The 19,536-nt window shown below is 37.7% G+C and overlaps 1 protein-coding gene across 9 annotated transcripts in view; it reads right to left on the bottom strand.

The window, feature by feature from the left end:
- LOC129779042 (protein dachsous) overlaps positions 1 to 19,536 on the bottom strand; it is a 269,924-nt gene that overhangs the window by 194,561 nt on the left and 55,827 nt on the right. The window contains exon 1 of one of the 9 annotated variants that reach the window (XM_055786285.1): positions 10,831 to 10,883. The exons of the other annotated variants lie outside the window; for them this stretch is intronic. Within the exon in view, the coding sequence (XP_055642260.1) occupies positions 10,831 to 10,853 (23 nt within the window). The 5' untranslated portion in view covers positions 10,854 to 10,883. Of the gene's footprint in view, positions 1 to 10,830; positions 10,884 to 19,536 lie in introns of those variants that run through there. 9 annotated transcript variants of the gene reach the window in all.

Raw genomic sequence — 19,536 nt, 5'->3', positions numbered from 1 at the left:
GATACACCAGGTGGCCGGGTTGACAACTGAAATGAGAGATGAGAACCTGCGAGAATGCAAAACAGTTCCTCCTAGCGAAAGACAAGAATGTAATGAACTATATTCACAACTGTATATGACACTAAGAAGTTCTCATCCTGACCAGCAAACATAAAATTAAATTCCCTTCCAAAAGTGGAAAAATTCGAACGAGTTTGCAACATTGAAAACAGTTTGCAACAAATTGGACATTACGCTCATCGTCTTGAAAGCATCCTCCGCTCCGCTGCTCCGCTGCTCCGCGCCCCTGCTCGCCGGTAGAGAAGTGCGGAAAATTAGCTCCGTAAGATCTGATATCTGGCGGTTGATGACGATGTTCCCGACCATTCACTACTGCACTTCTTTGGGCTATTGATTTTAGGCAATCCGTTGCGAGATTGCAAAAAAAACCACACCAAGACGAACGGCACACGGGAGAGCCCTGAATGTGATTATTATTATCGCCACAAAGGGCACTTTACCTGATCTGCTACTACTGGTGCTCCTGTAGCTCTTCCCGTGTGCCATCCCAAGTTCTTTGTTCAGAGTGGTAAGCGGTTTTTTTTGAGCGCTGCCTCTTTCACTTGCAGACTACTCTTCATCTCCGCGTGGATCGCAATAAGTTCCAAATCACTCTTCCACAATCTGGCGTTTTTGCTGCTGGTCCCTCTCGGGCGCGGGTCATCACATCAGTTTCGGCAAGTTGTCGGCTTCGTCCGGCAGCCCAAAGAGCGCCCGAGACCAATTTCGTTGCATGAATTCCGAAAATAATCGGGTAAAAAACGTGAGTGTTCATCAGCACCATCCAAAGCATCCAGCAGCGACCGACCGACCGACCGATCGGTGGCAGCAGCAGCATTTATTCAGCATCTCTTCCCGTTTGACAAAGAAGAAAAAGGAGGGAGAGAGGGGTGTGGTTGAAGATTGCAACAATTTGGAATCTTATTACCAATCTCTCATGGGAAATGATTTTGGACATAATTGGCAACCGTGACTATTCCATTGTGTGTACATTAATAAATAACAAAAGCAACACAACGTCGTTGGTCCTGCTGGATGGAGGTGGCGGCGGGCAGGAAATTGATCAACGGTTATCCCAAGCCCAATCTCTTCAAATTCGTTTTCGGAACCACAAAAAGGATAATTATTTTTCGCAATGCACCGGCCAGAAGGAAGCTGGAAAATTGCAGCACCCATTCGCGAGCGAGCCGAGGAAAATGTTTAATTTATTTTTACATTATAAAGAATCATGTCCGGTGTGGATGAAAAAGGATTCACATTCCACGTCGAAAGTTGATTGCAATTCATGCTTCCGAAGAAAAAGTATGCCGTGACGGTTTCGATTAACTTCGCACGGTGCTAGAAGATAGCCCCGTGATAACCGTGACAGAATGGACACTTGTGGGAAAACAAACAGAGGTGAGCGAATTCAGGAAGACTGTTCCAAATAGTCGGGCGCAAAAAAAAAATACCCTAAAAACAAAGACAGCTAAAAGCGAACAAAGTGATTTTTCACTTCACTTCCAATATCAATAATAACAGTTGAGAAACATCGGAAGAAAAGGTTTCATTAAAATTAATTTCAACATTTTTTGTTGTGCGTATTCGTCTCACTCACTCCATTAATCCATTTGTGGCGGACACGAGGGAAAAAGCGCATTAATCTGAGCGCACATTTTGGGGGCGCTCGGTTATATTTTTTCCCTCCTGTTCATCTGCGCTCCTCTGGATGTGTGATGGCTCTGGCTGCTGGCTGCTGGTGGTTGTGATGGTAGGCTTCTCTAAAATTAAAGATTACACGACGCCGCCGCCGAATCAGTTCGATTCGATTACTCAACTCGGCGAAAAGATGTTTGATGTGTGTCTTCCTCTCCATAGGCGGAAGGGGCGGACGGTAAAGTGCTTTTTTTTCCTCTCGCTGCTGAGCTGGATTCCTTGCGGTGAATCGAAACAACATTCACTCGACTCATCGACCACAATGATCGATTCTGTAGCAAAATGAGGAAATTAATAGCCGAAAATTAAAGAAATGATGTCCGACTCGTTTAATGGAGATAGGTCGGAAGCTCGAATTTCTCGATAAATGCCTATCATCGGCCCGGGGTCTTCATCCTCTTAGATGCCATTGTTTGGCTGGACAACCCTTGTTTGAGAAACTTTTGCTCGTATGATTGCGCAACCTGAGCCGCGATGAAGTGTGAAGGAAATTGTCTGTGTGCCCTTTCGGCGTGCAAATGAATGCAATTTGGGCCCCTACAAAGTGCCCTCTTAGGGGTTGCGTCAAGCGAAAACGATTCACATTTTCTCTCTTACATTTGCCTAAATTTCGTATAAATCCATATAACATATATTTCTCGAGTTTGGAAGCTCTTGGTGGCTAACCTCTGCGGAACAATGTTGTCTAATTAGCAACAAAATCGGGTGGACACCGGTATTGTTCGAAAGAACCAGCGAACATTTTTTTTAGCGATTGCTCAAGCTGCAGTATTTATTAAAGTTAGCGTAATACATCAATATTAGTTGATCATAACTTACAAATTCAGTGTTGGCTTCAATTTGTACTTCGTTTACTCACGTGCAATTACAAATGAAATCGAACTAAAATGCCGATTTTGAAAACTTGTATTTTTGATTCGAATGAAAGTTTGTATTCCGTTTGGGTTGGAGGAAATATGAGTTTTCCATAGCAATTAGGAATTTTTTGATTCAAGTGTAAAAGGGCCTATCGATTTTATTAAAAGAAATCTTTGATAATTTATATCTCAAAAACTATGAGTCGTATTGAGATGGTGTCTTAGAAAGAGTTATAGAGTATTGATGTTAAAATGTAAAAAATATACACTGAGACAAAGATTAGTACTCTTTTTTTTATTTCCAAAAAAAACTTGAATTTGCATAAAATACATATTTTTAATTTTTTTCATATAAAACAGAAGTCATGTAGAAAATTTTAAAAATGGGTACAAGATGATAAAACTATTTTTGACGAGCTTTCGAACTTATTTGAATTTTTGAAACTCCGATTTTTTGTATGTTAACAATCATTTATAGCCACAAATTATGAATTATAATGTGATTCAAAATAAAAAAGCTCTCTATCAATCTTCCTCTGAATGCAGCCATTCTCGAGATATTTGAATGAAAAGCATTTCTAATTTATTGTATTTTTCGATTTAATTTTTTTTTAAATTCATATATGTACTAACTGGTCCGGCAAACTTCGTACCGTCCAAGAAAGGGGGAGGAATGTCTGTCCAACATAGAAACATTTATTCCCCCTAAATACTACACATGGCAAATTTGGGTTCGTCTGCTTGATTAATTCTCGCGTCATGCAGGAATTTGTATTTCATTTGTATTTGCATTTCAAAAAAAATGATTCCACGATGGTAAAACTATTTTTGACGAACTTTGTAAAACATCGATTTTTTTATGGATTTTCAATTTTTCGATTTTTTGTAATTTAACAATCATTTTTAGCCACAAATCATGAATTCTGATGTGATTTAAAACAAGAAAGTTCTTAATCAATCTCCTTCTAGATGCATCCATTTCAATTTTAAATTTTTTGTTTTAATTTATATGTGTATTTTCTTTTTTTTTATTTTTCCATATAAAATAGAAGTTATGTACAAAATTTCAAAAATGAGTCCAAGATGGTAAAACTGACAAACATTGTGGACCATCGATTTTTTATGAATTTTCCTGAATTTAGAGTGTAGCTTTGGTGGTGAAAGGTAAACCAGACAGTGCAGTTTTACCTGTCAATAGAGATAGACGTGTTTGGAACATTAGTAGCATTACATGAAATAAGTACCAGTAGGTATGGAATTACACTTCATAGTTATTCATCGTTAAAGATAGATATCGTTAAATTATATATGATATTTTCTAATTTGTATGGATTTTTTTTAATACTGGGGAAAGAAAAAGTGCTTCTTCTTTAAAAGTCGCAAAAACTTGCGGAAAAACGGAAAGCGGAAGGAAAAAAAATCGAATATATCCTGAATCAGTAAAGATACCGCTATCGTATGAACCTCGGACTAGTCGAAAAAATATTTTTGACAAAATGGCGGCTGTTTGAAACACATAAAATGCTTTTTCGTAGGTTTTTTTATGCCAATTATTTTTTTTAAATAGTGAAATTGGAAAAAAAATATTTTATTGAGAGTATGTATAAAGATTTGTTCACAATAAATTCGTTCTGTAGAACATGAGATATCGTGTACGTCAGTTTGAAAAAAAATATAGTTTCGAGAAAAGCGTGTTTTAAGTTTTGTGTCAATGCCATACTAAATTAGATACAGCATCACTAAAATGGTTATAACTCGGTAAATAATGGGATTTTCGGAAAGTCTCTTCTAGGATACATTCTCGAATGGCTCAGAAATTCGGAAATATGAAGAAAAAAAAAATCGTCTTTTTTTCAATTTCTAAAATACCCTTTTTATGTAAATAATTAAGACACCTTATTTTGTACCAATTCAAACATTCTTCGCCATTATTTGTAGGGGAAGTGGGGGCATAGTGGTCACCCTAAGGAATATGCCCATTTCCAGCGTCCACATACCGATACAATTTCCGTTTCTCGAAGAATATTATTGTTCAGCTCATTGTTCTTCAAAATAGCAAACGACTTTTACTATAAGAATTCAAAATAGTACACTTTTCATTATTTAAAAAAAAAGGTGAAAAATCGACCTTTTTTTGCTTAGAGGTAAAGTAGTCACTCGCACATATCAAGCTAAATGGGATAGATTTATGCGTTTTTTTCGTCCAAATTTGTTCAAATCATATTTGATATAGTAGGCACATGTATGAAATAAGCTTGGTCTATTCACCTAGAGTCTCAATTTAAATTTTCTCATGCATACAGAAACGAAGTAAGAAACACACAACGTTGCACATAATGAGGCTTGGTTTAGTGAGAGTCACATAGCCACAAAAGGATCTACTTCAAGAGCAGAATGTAATGCGGTATATCAACTTTAGTAAACAGAACGATGTAAGTTGTTATTTACCTATGACCACTTTGCCCCCAAACATCAAAGTAATTTCTATGCTAATTAATCGCTGAGATTAAACAAAATATCTGTTCACCTCTCTCAGAATATGTTAACAGTCGATAAACTGATGGTCCAATATATCAGTTTGAATAAACTAAATTTCACGAGAAATTTCTTAGATACCATGCGCACAGAACTACGGCCGAATGGCTATCGAGAGAGCAATTTCTGTTTTTATTTATATTTTGATATCCGAAAGCTCTACTGATGTTCAGGGTGATTCAAAAGTCATTAAATTATTCAAACATAAAGTGACTATCAATATGGCATTTATAGTCAATAGTTATACCAATGACCAATTTGCCCCCACTACCCCTATGTACAACACTTGTTGGAAACAAGAGGTTAAGATGCCGCCATCTTTTTGTAGTAGAAAAAATGCGAAACAAACAAAGGAAACTTAACAACTAGAGTGAATTGACAGCTTGAGCACTTAGCGTGAGCTCTTTCTATGAGGCCTACGCTCAATTTCTGTTGGTTGGGATAGGGATGCTAGTTCACTGGCTGAAGGAGGTTGAGTTATTTCCTCATCAGGCATATTTACAAAAGCTGAATCTAGCAACTGTCGACTAGAGTTCGATGATTAACTCTTAGTAGGCCATAAGTAAGCAGCGATTTAATAAGTACTAGCTCTCGTTCAGACGATACGTTAATCGGCATGTAGGAAAGGTATTCCATTGAAGGTGGGTCTAAGCATTGGGGTTGTTTAAAAACGAGATTATCAACATTTATATCACAAATATATATCACTAATAGAATGATATATCTAGTCTAGGCCCACTGAAAGTTCATTCAATGCCCCTCTCGTAGGAAACGTTTATTACTGGAAAACGCGAAAAAAATAAGAACAACAGAAATAACCGTAGAGAAAAAAAACATAATGTCACAACAGCCTACGAGAAATGAACTGACACGGAAAAAAACCTATTTTTATACACATTTATACACACGGAAAACAGCGTAAATTTTATTATAAACTAACGGACCCGACGAACTCCGTCCCGCCCAAAATAGATTTTTTGACGTGGGACTACGTCTAACCGGAATATATGGAGGGTAAAATGAAAACCTAAACACAGAACATGCAGGAAAAAATGAAAGATTTCGAATGCTTATAGCTCGAACATTTCGTACTGGATAGGAGAGATGTTTGCATCACTTGATAGGGAATATTTCTACGCATCTATCGCAACTAACAAAATGTTGTTTTTCATTAGATAAACAATTGAATAACTGTAAAATATTAGGCGTTATCTAAACGCCCTAACTGCATCGTTTTGATTGGCCCGATTTACGGTTTCCCTAACACAGCCATCAAAACCAAGCAGCCTTGGGGAAATCGGCATTGCAAATACATGAAAGTAGGGGGACTTTTGTTCTCATCGAAAAATGTTCCCTAACACAGACTTTAAAACCTAGCAGCGAAATCGGCATTGCAAACACACGAAAGAGCCTAGAGGCGAGTGAACTGAAAAGTTTAAACCCTCTTAAAGCCAAAAAGAAGAAAAAGAACACACGAAAGTAGGGGGAGCTTTTGTTCCCACCAAAATGTGTTCCCTAATAGAGATTTCTAAACCAAGGTGCCTGGAGAAATCGGTATTTCAAATTCATGCAAGTCGGGGGTATTTTTGTTCCGACTGGAATGTGTTTCCCTAACACAGACTTCAAATCCATGAAGCGTGGGGAAGTCGGCATTGCGAATTCATACAAATCGGGGGTATTTTTGTTCCGATTGAAATGTGTTTCCCTAACACAAACTTCAAAACCGAGGTTTCTGGGGAAATCGGCTCTGCAAATAAATGCAAACTGCGAGTACTTTTGTCCTCGCTTGCCTTTGTGCAGAGTGGAATATGTCTGTCCTAACATGATCTTCTAAACTTAGGAACCTGGGAAAATCGTGCAGCCACTAGAAGCGAATGAACTTCCCAGTTTCAAGCAAATTCGAGATTCGAGAAGTATGTACACTTTTGGGATGTAAACTTCAGAGGGAAATGTAAAATAAAATAATCGTTTGATAATTTTTTTTTTTGTCTTTATTGGAAAGATTTTCAGCCTTAGGCTGGATCATCAAACGTTTGATAATTCTTCCGTACATATATTTTGTTCTAGTCATCATACCAAACGTAAAAGGTCCGTCATAAAATTTACTTGTAACGAAGAACAATCAATCACAATAAATGAATTGACTTTACACGGCATTTGTTCATTTTTTTCAATCACAGAGCAAATATATTGAACTCAATTGAATTTGGAAACTGTTTCATTCAATCAAGAATTTAATCAATACAAACGAATGATTGCTAAGCTAAGGTAGTTCCACGTCAACCTTGCGGTTATATCATAGATATAACCCACTCATTTTTTTTAAATTTAAATACCTTCAAACATACACGTTTTCTTACTAATCGAACGTTAGTGAGTCCAATCACTGAACTCTTCATTGATTGATTACCCTTCGACCCTTTACAATTTCCTTTTACTATAAATTGTCTAGCACTTCTACAAAAATTCGTCCTTATAATATAAAATTATTTTTAGACAAAATTCTCGTTCAAGATTCTTCAAGCATTTGGAAATAACATGTTTCTCCGTTGCATGGAATACATGTTTGATACAGAGAATATAACAAAATAAAGACAGCTCAAATCGGACCATTCCTTCCTCGGGTTTAGGGCACATCAACACATTTGGCCTTCCATTTTTGTTCATATATATAGAAGATATAGGAATGCGTTATTCCGTCTGTAAATCCCTATCCACTTTCGAACAAAAATCAATTTCGTTAGCGCCAACATCAAATGGACTAACAACGCTTAGCTAATTGCTGAACATATGGGAATTCAATTTTCCGAATTTTTCGATTTTTCTCTCCACTATATTGATCTACGGGAAGAGATGAATACAACGAAATATAGATGACTCAAATTGAACCATTCCTTCCTCGAGTTCTGCGCTTACCAACACATTTGGCCTTCAATTTTTATTTATAGATATAAGATATGGTAATGCGTTATTTCGCCTGAAAATCCATTTTCACTTACGAACAAAGATCAATTTCGATAGCGCAAACATCGAATGGACTAACAACGCTTATTATGATGTAATTTTCGAACATGTGGGAATTCAATTTTCCGAATTTTCCAACCTTTCTTCAGAGATTTCCGAAAATTTTCCGGTTTTCTCTCCAATATATTGATCTACGGGAAGAGACAAATGCAACAAAATAAAGAAGGCTAAAATCGGACCATCCTCTTCGGGTTTCCGCTTACCAGCAGATTTTGCCTTACATTTTTATTTATATAGATTTATTATTTCGTAATGAAACTTATTCTGAGATCAATAAAATAGGGAGAAGTCCCCATTTAACGAGGGTAAGGAGTCCAAGCCGCCGAGGTGATGCGATCCGGGTTGACCGCCGCTCCGCCTTCAGAAGCGGCGGTCTCTCGCAAGCAAATCTGTGTTCCAACGATTGCCGGTTAGTATGAAACATTGAATACAATCCTTTAGCAAGGTTTGCCTGGTGCCGGTGATTCATTGTTTGGATATATTTCATTCATTGCTATTCAAAAATATGGTATCATATACTTTATTATGTATTTGATTTATACGCATGATGTTTTTTCCGCGTCAGAAAGTCTCTAGTAGACTGTGGTGACATTAGGTTTTTTTTCTCTGCGGCTATTTCTGGTGTTCTTATTTCCTTCGCGATTTTTCCCGGGAATCGTCACTTTGAGTCTGTTTTCCGCCCTATATCTTTGGTTTTCTACACCCAAACTAGCGTTACTAGAAAGCATTTCATTTTCGGCAGAAATCATGTCTTTCCATGCCTTGTAGCGTCAAATGAGCAAATAATGGCATCTGTCCTCCAGCGCTTTAAATTGTTTGTATTGCACCCAAAAGAAAAAAATCAAACGACGTCAACGGAGATCGAACCAAGGCCGGCTAGAGTGCAAGACTACTTCAAACGACCACGCTATCCACATAGCTAATGATGCTGTTGAGCAGCAGCGTGATAATGTTACATCTCATTACAAATTGAAGTTGCTGTGTTTTCTAATTTTATTCGTAGAAAACACTTTCCAGTTTAAACGAGATCATGTACATATGTGGCAAAGTAATGCGTGCTTAAAGGGTGTGTCACATCAAATTGCATCACGGATAAAACGCTGTAGAAATTCGCCCAGTAGACCGATCCTTTTGAAAATTTTAGACAGTAAAATAAAAACTATTAAACAACTTTTGGCATTTTCTTTTTAGTCATACTTCGAGCCCAAGCCCGTATGCTCGCACCTTCCTCTTTACCCCGTCCATAAGGTTCTGTACAACGTCAGGTTGTAGTTTTTTTTAACAGAAATCCATTTTCTCTTGAAGTCCGCCTCCGATTTGACAACTTTTGGGTTCTTCCGGAGGGCCTGCTTCATAATCGCCCAATATTTCTCTATTGGGCGAAGCTCCGGCGCGTTGGGCGGGTTCATTTCCTTTGGCACGAAGGTGACCCCGTTGGCTTCGTACCACTCCAACACGTCCTTTGAATAGTGGCACGAAGCGAGATCCGGCCAGAAGATGGTCGGGCCCTCGTGCTGCTTCAATAGTGGTAGTAAGCGCTTCTGTAGGCACTCCTTAAGGTAAACCTGCCCGTTTACCGTGCCGGTCATCACGAAGGGGGCGCTCCGCTTTCCGCAAGAGCAGATCGCTTGCCACACCATGTACTTTTTGGCAAAGTTGGATAATTTCTGCTTGCGAATCTCCTCCGGAACGCTGAATTTGTTCTCTGCGGAGAAGAACAACAGGCCCAGCAGCTGACGAAAGTCCGCTTTGACGTAGGTTTCGTCTTCCATTACCAGGCAATGCGGCTTCGTCAGCATTTCGGCGTACAGCTTCCGGGCTCGCGTCTTCCTCACCATGTTTTGCCTTTCGTCGCGGTTAGGAGCCTTCTGAACCTTGTATGTACGCAGGCCCTCCCGCTGCTTGGTCCGCTGGACGAATGAACTTGACAAATTCAGCTTATTGGCGACATCCCGGACCGAACTTCTCGGATCACGTCTAAACTGCTTAACTACGTGCTTGTGATCTTTTTCACTGACGGAGCATCCATTTTTGCCATTCTTCGCCTTCCGGTCGATGGTTAGGTTCTCGTTTTAGTACTCTGCTGACCGTGGATTGGACGATTCCCAGCATCTTACCGATGTCCGGATGTGACAACTCCGGATTCTCGAAATGAGTGCACAGGATTAATTCATGACGCTCTTTTTCGTTCGACGACATTTTTCCAAATTTACGAAAAATTGACAGTGAAGCATGGCCAACGTGAGCTATACACTCTTATCTGATTATAAGCGAAAGCTGAAGATATAATTCCTAAAAATTAAATTTCTACAGCGTTTTTTCCGTGATGCAATTTGCTGTGCTACACCCTTTATTTGAAAAGTGTCTCGTGTTTCGCTCGCTCGTATTAATCTTATAGTGCCGACCATATATATTATACAAATGCTTACCAGTATTTGAGAGTCATGACATTTTCTATTTATTTTACGTTCATTCAATGTTATAAATCTGGATGACAAAACATGAGCTAAAAATCAATTTGGGGTGTAGAATCTTTAAGATCAGGTAGCCAAATAACACCTCTTGGATATATTTTAGAATGGGTTGCTCATTTACTCATTTACAGATTTGGGGATTCGTTTTCGAGGTTTCTGTTACAATTGGAGTCGACAATTTTTACTCAACGATAAAATCTTCTCACCTCTTTGAATGCGATTCCAACATTCATGCACTCATTGGGCGAAATTAATAATACCGAAAGCAGGATATTCACCTGAAAAGAGAAATAAAAATGGGTTGAAAATGAATTACATATCAATATGAAAAATATTCATATCACGACCGTGAAAGGAGCTGAAAAAAACCCTTGTCGAACATTCGGGTGATTGTTTATCGCTCATTCATTCCGCTTCCAAAACCCGGTCCTTCCTCGAAAATAAAACATCCCATTTATTCCCATAAATAAATTAACTAAACTTCAAAACACATTCACAGTTTTGTGGAAAACGACAAGAAAAAACAATGAAAATGTAAAACGTGAGGTGAAGAAAATGTATGCTTCGAGTGTTAATAAAACAAAATAATGTTCCCCAAAACATCCGGTGTGTGTAATCTACGGATCGACAGACTGTTCTAAACAAAAGCGGAGTAATGACAGAAACAAAATTCTTTATCGTGCACCAAAAGACGCCCAAGCCAACAAGTGGGATCTGACGCGTAAAAATAATAAAAATAATGTTTATGTGGCTGTTATGATGAACAGAACTATAAAAATGTGTTTCCTAGAACCGCCCGAAGATGGCTCGAAAAGCAACAGTCCGTTGAGCGCTGGCTCTCTGCAGGATATGAGAACGCTAGTGCTGATAACATCTCGCTCTGTTCAGTACCTGCGCCATTGTGCGTATCGTTGGTGGGTTCGAGGTTGGGATGCTGTCGGGACGATGATTTCAACGACTGACGAACACCAACAGGTGTAATGGCTAAATATTTAAAATATTCATTTACGCCGCGCAAGGAATTGTTTTTGTTCTAAAAGCATTATAATTGATCCCTTTTTCCTCACCCCTTCCCAACGCGTTCTGCCTTCAATCGTTCGATCGAATCAAACATTCCGTCCGCCTCGGACCGCTCAGTAGGAATGGAAACGAATGGAACTCATTCCACTAATAATAGGGTCCGGATCGCATTAAATTCGTGAGAAAAAAAAGAGGCGGCCATCCAAGAAACAAGAAAATAAAAATCGATGGAAGGGCAAAAAAGCGGAAACTGACTCTGCTGCGGATAGTGACTGCGAAAGGTCCATTATTTTGTCATGAATTATCTAACCAAACAACAAATAGCTGGTTTCGTGTGTCTCGTCCTCAGTGGCTGTATCAATTTCCCATTCTTGTTTCCACTTGTCATTCAGCCATCGCAGCCGAGCCGACCAGAAAATGCGAGGGAGACACAGGAAGAGACCTTTGGATGAGTCGGGATTTTGTTTTTCGTTATAGTCTTTTGTATTTTCGTGAACACTTTTTCGGTGGTCTGACCGTTTTTTTTTGTGGATATCGACACGAACGCAATCCATCCATATGGTCGAGCTGTCTTGGTGTACAATAGCGATAAAAGAAATTAACAATTCGTGTTGATGTCAACGAGAGAATGGTGAGGGGTTATAAGTTCTTTTTTTTTGGTTCTTGGCTGAGACGAGCTTGTTCTTGACGAGCTTTTTTACACGCAATCTTGGCGGCGGTGGCGGCAAATTAGACCGATGATGACTATTATTAAACAGTCGGAACACGGAGCCATGTGATTCGGAGGACATTTCTCGACAATTGTACCTACCAAGGCTGCCCCTACAGGATGTGGCAGATTTTTTCACATGTCTCCGAAATGGACCCTCTCATTACGCGATCTGCACGCCCTGCTTATGCACAAATTTACCTCCAGGGTTCCGAGCTGTACCACAACTCCAATAACTTACAGACTAATTCCAAAGAATTATCTCTATAAGGAAACACTTGTGCAATGAAACGGGCAGAGACAGAGAAATACAAATCAATTGAATTGTTTCAACACGCCTACAACGCGGGCGTGAATAGTGTTTGACAGCGATATGTCCCGAGCATGGGCGTGCAGAGGCAATAAAAGATGGGAACGCTTCCCGAACACCTTGTTGGAGAGTAATTATTGCTCTTTGAAGCACCGGATTTGTCTGACGCGATTTAGACTGGTTTCACTCTGTTTGTCACGTGGTAGCTAGAAAGTCACGTTCTCATTTTCCCGAAATTTATTTTAACCGAAAATGTTCAATTTTAGAAAGAAATTGAGTCTGCCATTCGGTTTCTAATTATTGGTTTCATTCCAGCGTTATTGCGTTGATTTATTGCTTCCCCCCAAACGGTCAACAAATTTCATCCGCCCTTTCCGCTGAGACACAAACCAAACTTCCGCTGGCTGATTTTGCGATACCAACGAAACAAAACAAAAAAACAAAAAAATGAGGTACCTATTTTCTGTTTCCGTACATAAACAGGAATTTGTCCCGGCCTCATCCGGGTTTAGCTACAGCGCACTAATTATAGGGCAGTGTATGGAACAAGTTACTGCATGAGAATATCGCGTGTTTTCATCTGATCCAATTTTGTTCTGCAGAATGCTCCGAAAGAAAGTTCGTCGTTTCCGTGTTATGCTCAATTATAGCATAGTGATAACAGTGATAATCTCCGCCGATTACTATCAAACGATCCCAATGCTTCAATATTTGCATTTGTGCCACATTATCATAAAATATTTCATTACAACTTAGTCGTTGCAAGTTTGAAACGGATATGGTTGAACGAGCGAAAGAGCTGTTTTGTTCACTTGTTTATCTTATTACAAAATATAGAAAAAAAAATGGTTCAATATGTATAGAAAACCTGTAAAAAATCAAACGGTTTGGTTCTATTCTGAACTGGTTCAGAGTGGAAGCAATTAACAACACTTCGGTGACATTTAAAAATCATAAGAGAAGTTCGTGAAAAACCAAAACTATTGAATAGCCGGGAACTGAAGGAAAGCTTGTCATTCAATATATTCAAAAGGAGAGCAAAAACCAAATTTGTTCGTTGAAAACCGCAAAGAATTGATTTTTTTTCTACAAATCTTTATCTCTAGATATCAATAAACATCTGAAAAAGTCACTAAAAAATCGACAGTGATTTTTCACTTCTGTACAAAATTCAGAACAGAGACATAGACGGTCGAGGATGGCAACGATTGACAATACCACGGAAAGATGCAAGTGACGGCAGGGATGTTGGTGAAAATGAAGAAATATCAGGAGCAATTTTAACTTGGCATTGATGGAGAAAAGACCGGAATTGGCCTGACAATACGATATAGTGATATTGCAACATGACAAAGTACCAGAACACACAGTTAAATCAATAAAAAAACCTTAACTAAGAAACGTTACCCCGCTAGATTATGACCCTGTCAGATTATCGCCTTTTTGGTTCCATACAACATGCATCTACAGAGCAGAGCTTCGCCGAATAAGGATGCCAAAAATGGGTCGGCGAATGGTTCTCATCGACATAAAAAAGTTTTATTGAGAAACAAATCTACAATGTGTCGAAAGGTTTAGAATCAAACGAGGCAACATGCGCCCGAGCGTTGTCGAGCGGCTAAATCATCATGTGTTTGCTCGTAGAGTAGCATAGGGTACTTTTTCCTTCAATGCTTTACTCAACCCCATAAGTCTTGTTCGGTGGTTAACTCCTGTGATGGTTTTATCTGATTTCAACAGTTGATAATATATAACACCGAGTTGGTCCCATCAAATAGACACAAATGACATTTTTTCGGCTCGAATGTCTCCATTTTCTCACACAAAACCTCGCTAAGACCAATAAAAGCTCCCAATCGTAATGATGATCGCTGTTTACGAGTATCTAACCTCGCATGACGATATTTTTGACACACCCTTTTCGAATAAAAATGTTACTGGCACCATGTAATGAAAAACAGTACACTTGATCTATACAAATCATTAAGACAGCAGATAATTTCGAGTTACTCTAAAAAGTACATGGAATATAAAGCAATGAAAATGGTTAAAATAAATTTATGAGCTAAATTTAGTATTCAATGTTCCCCTTCTCCTGCATTGAATTGGTAAACAAAATATGGTGTCGTTATTATTTGCATTCAATATGAAATGTATATGGAAGAAACGAAACAATATTTAAATAACTCACAATTTAATGAGGTCTTGAGCCAAAATGTTCATGAAATTTTGTAATTTATTGTTTTTTAATAGATGATAATTGTGTTGTGATTCACTTCCATCATTTAAGGAGCAAACACGTCCAGAGAACAGTCGTATTCTTAGTCCTCGGAAACAGTGAAATTATCAATTAAATGTTGCTTGACTGTAAACTATTCATCTCAAATCACATACACCGGTACTGGGAGCCTTCAAAATATCATCATATCATCGCGAAAATAACGAATTTTTTTTTGTTTCTATGAAGGTGAGAGAGTGAAAATGACACACAAAAATATTACTTTTATTCATCTTTTCCGACTTTTTTTCACAAATATCCACTGCACACTGTCACATTATACGCATATTCAGTGGGAACATCACGAAAAGATCTGTTTTTAATTAATAATGGGGAAGGCAACGCAAATGCAAACACAAATATGGACGTCACAATGTGAAAAGTAGCTATGGCAGCGCATGCTACCACGCACACTACGCCCGTAAATTCTACCATCTGCTCCACCTAATAATCCTGCTCATGGACTTCCCACTAAGCTCGGATGATACTATAAAGTAACTGTCACGCATACAAATGTTTCAATAAATAAAACGGTTTTAGTTATTTGCACAGTAAATTTATTTAAACAAAGTAGTTAAACAATATTATCTATGACCTGGATACGATAAGTTTGAATCATTCTCTCTTTGCCTTTCTTGCATGTCGCATTAGTTTTGAAAAGGTCCCGTAGTTGGTATGCACGGCGTCTAATGTTATTTCATCCCATATTTTTACCAAACAGATTTTGAAACTGTTCATTGGTGCTTCTTTACATAGACAACATATACCCTCATGCAAAAATTCTAATACAGGATGCAGCAATGACTTTTAATTGAAATAAAACACACACGCATATGATTACCTCAGCTGGCTCGAAGGAAATTTAATTTCAATTACACATTTAAAGTTCAATTAGACATCAAGTGTTTGCGGCTTATGGGCGTAGACCAGAGACTTCACATAGCCCCACAAAAACGCCAAATTTTATTAAATCGCTTGATTTTGGAGGCAAATTCACGGGTTCATTACGTCACGGTGCATCGATCCACCGGCCCATAAAGCGCACCAAACTTCTTCAAGCACTGTATAACGATCCTGACGATACATTTTCCCATAAAGTCATAGATATGCGCAAACAATCTATGGATGCTCGAATTAATTGTTCTGATAGACGTTTATGTTGACCGTAAGATGGACGAAGAGCGTGATGAGTTCCTGGAACTGAACCCTGGTTTTCGTAAGAAAAATTTACACAATTTCCGGGCGTTGTGACGAGTGACAACTGTCAAAATAGCGCACATTTTGTAAAGTGTTGCTAATGTAAAGTTTTATATATGTAAGAAAATATTCATACCATCGCACAGAGTGCATTTATTATTCCATTGTTTCGATACCCAATGCCCGTACTTTTTTGCATCTACTGTTAGCAATTTTTTGCCGGAAGGACAAGTCGACATACTTTTTGCAGCTTCACTTGGTTTTAGTCGCTCATGGTACACCACACTCCCCTGGTCCCACCACAAACAGAGCATCGTCTTTCGCAGGGTTCGCGAAATAAATCAATTTTTCGTCCCCAGTGACAATCCGATGCAAAACCGATTTTCTTTGGTGCCGTTGAGTAACTTTTACAAATGGATTTGCGATGCTCTATTTGTTTTTTTGTTCAATTTCTGTGGCACCCAATTTCCATGTTTTCAAACGATGGTCGATTGCTGTTTGGGACACATTTCGTGTTTCTGTCTATGATTGTAGTGTTTGAGATGGGTCTGCATCCAACAACTCCTGCAAACCCTTCAAACCATTTCTATACCCAAACTAGCGTTGGCAGAAAACATTTCATCTTCGGCAGAAATAATGCTTTTTCGTGTGCTGAAGGGTCAAATGAGCAAATAAAAACATCTGTTTCAAAAACTTTAAAATGCTCGTATGTATGGGAGTAGACATCTCTTCCTTTTTTCTTTTATTATCTCTTTTGGGATTGTACAAAAGAAAAGTCCATACGATGTCAACGGGGAATCAAATCAAAGCTAAATGGGATGCAAGACTGTTTAACACGAACATGCTATCCACATATCTACTGGTGCTGTTGCATGAATGCGTGATAATATTACACCTCATTATAGAATGAAGCTGGAAAGTGTTTTCTGAGAGTGAGAGAGCATAAACGTGAATCTATATCTATCTCGGTCTGGGCCGCCTAGGTGGCAAACTATACGAAAAGCTTTAATACGTGATCCTGTTTCGCTCGCTCATATTGACCTAATATTGCCCTAGCATATACGATTCACACAAGTATTGGGGAGTGGTGCATTTTCTGTTATTTTTTGGCTCATTCAATGTGATAAATCGGGATACCAAAACATGTGAAGCCCAGCGAAAGAGAATTATAATAAACTAGCTGACCCGGCAAACGTTTTTCTGTCATATAATGTATTTCTAGAGAATATTTTGGTTGGTAAAAACAAGGAATATACTTCAAGAGAGTTTGTATGTTATCTTTCAGATCTGCAAAATTGATCTAAATAATGATTTTCACAGCGAAACATACATATGCGTACCTCTTATTTTCGAATTTTCCCTTTTTATTTTAAATGTCCTTCTTATATTATATATAAAGATATGCATGGTAATTTTTTTTCGAATTTTTCTAATAGTATCAAATATTTTCCAAAGTGCTCTATCGTTCTAATTTGGGTGAAGACAAACTCAAAAAATATATGAACGACGTAGATCTGATCAGCCGTTCTCCCGTGACGATGAGTTATACTTACGTGGGAAAAACTCTCCTTTATGTATAAAAATTTGATTTACAAAAAAACATTAGTTCTTCAACCAGCTCTTGACGCGAAATCGCTTCGGAATTAGAATTGCAATGATTTAAATATTTGAAAAAGTATGTCTCAAATCCGAAGACGAGACTCTATTAAAAATACTTTGCGCCGGTTATATCGTTTGGTGGAGAGTGTTTGTGTAAGATTGAATCCCAGCGTTGTTAATGGAATAGAATTTCCTGTGGTTGCAGTGAATGTGTCTGGAAAAAAAGATGCATTGCATGTCTTGGCAATAAGGAGACAAATTACAACACATGGCCACCTTGTGTATGGAACAAAAATTAATCATAAGAGCAATTTCAAATGAAATCGTCCTAAAATGCAGATTTTAAAAACATGTTTGTTTTTGATTCGAATGAAAATTTGTATTCCGTTTCGGTTGGAGGAAATATGAATTTTCCACAGCAATTGGGATTTTTTTGACTCAAGTGTAACTTTTGAAAAGGGCGTATCGATTTTAGTAAGAGAAATCTTTGATAAAGTATATCTGAAAAACCATGAGTCGTACCGAAATAGTGTCTTAGAAAGAGGTATAGAGTATTGATGTTTAAACGTGAAAAAAATATACACTGAGAAAAAAAATTAGATTTCGTAATATCTAAAATACATATTTTTATATGTTATTTATTTTTTTTTTCATATTGTCATGTAGAAAATTTCAAAAATCAGTCCATGATAAAACATATTTTTGACAAACTTTGTGGGAAATCGGATTTTTGTATATTAACAATCATTCTTGGACACAAATTATGAATCCTGATGTGATTTAAAATAAAAAAAGCTCTTCATCAATCTCATTCTAAATGCAGCCATTCTCGGGATATTTATAATTTATTGTCTTTTTTATAGTAAATGGGGTCTTTAAATATGTTTGTCGTGTTATACTGTCATTTTCATGGAATTTTATGAATTTGCTTATAATTTTCAATGACTTTTCCAAATACATCATTATGGTAAAAATATATGTTTAGGAGTTGAAAGAACATTTGAAGACATGTGGGTTAAAACTAACTAACAATTGCTCATAAATCAACCATAGTCAGCTGCTTTCATAATACCACGCAAACTATCGGCTTCATAGTGCCACCAAAACTTTCACTAGAGAGTTACTTAAAAAAAATCGATGTATGCTTATGTATATTTATGTACATTTCCAAAGTTATCAGATGACTGAGCTAGCTTATGGATCAATTTTGTTAGCTTGGAACAATGCTTTCACACGCATTTTGGAATACAACTGAATACATCGATAATCCCTGGTGTACGATATATGTGTCCTATTGTATGCAAAATATCCCCAACCCACGATTTTAGAGTCGCAATGTTAAAAAAGCGTATTGGGATAGGAATTCTTTACGTATCCCGGGTATGAAGAACGTTCAATTACTACATGAGCCAGAACAATATTTTGCTTTCATCAGTTCATAGAATATTTTGCCATTAATTATTTGAGCCAATCAACGTTTAACTTTGGTAAAACTTGAACGATTGCATACATATCGTGATTTCAATTGTGGTAGTTTCCTTGAACTTGTTGCACACAGTTAGATTTTGACATAGAACTACATTTTTCAGTAAGGGTGCCAAATCAGAAAACAGCTCACGTTTTTGTGAAATACAGTTAACGTCAATAACTTTTTTCACAGTGAACAAATTCTGATACTTTGCATACCAATGGAATCGGAAATTCTCTAAGATTCGTTTGATATTCTATACAGTACAATCCACAGTTTAAATCAATGAAAACTGGAAGCATGCTCATTTTCCCATACACTTGTTTTGCCG

Source organism: Toxorhynchites rutilus, chromosome 3 (assembly GCF_029784135.1).
Source record: "Toxorhynchites rutilus septentrionalis strain SRP chromosome 3, ASM2978413v1, whole genome shotgun sequence".
Lineage (NCBI taxonomy): Eukaryota > Metazoa > Arthropoda > Insecta > Diptera > Culicidae > Toxorhynchites > Toxorhynchites rutilus.
Note: the sequence above shows the minus strand (reverse complement) of the source record. Positions and strands in the feature narration are given on the sequence as shown.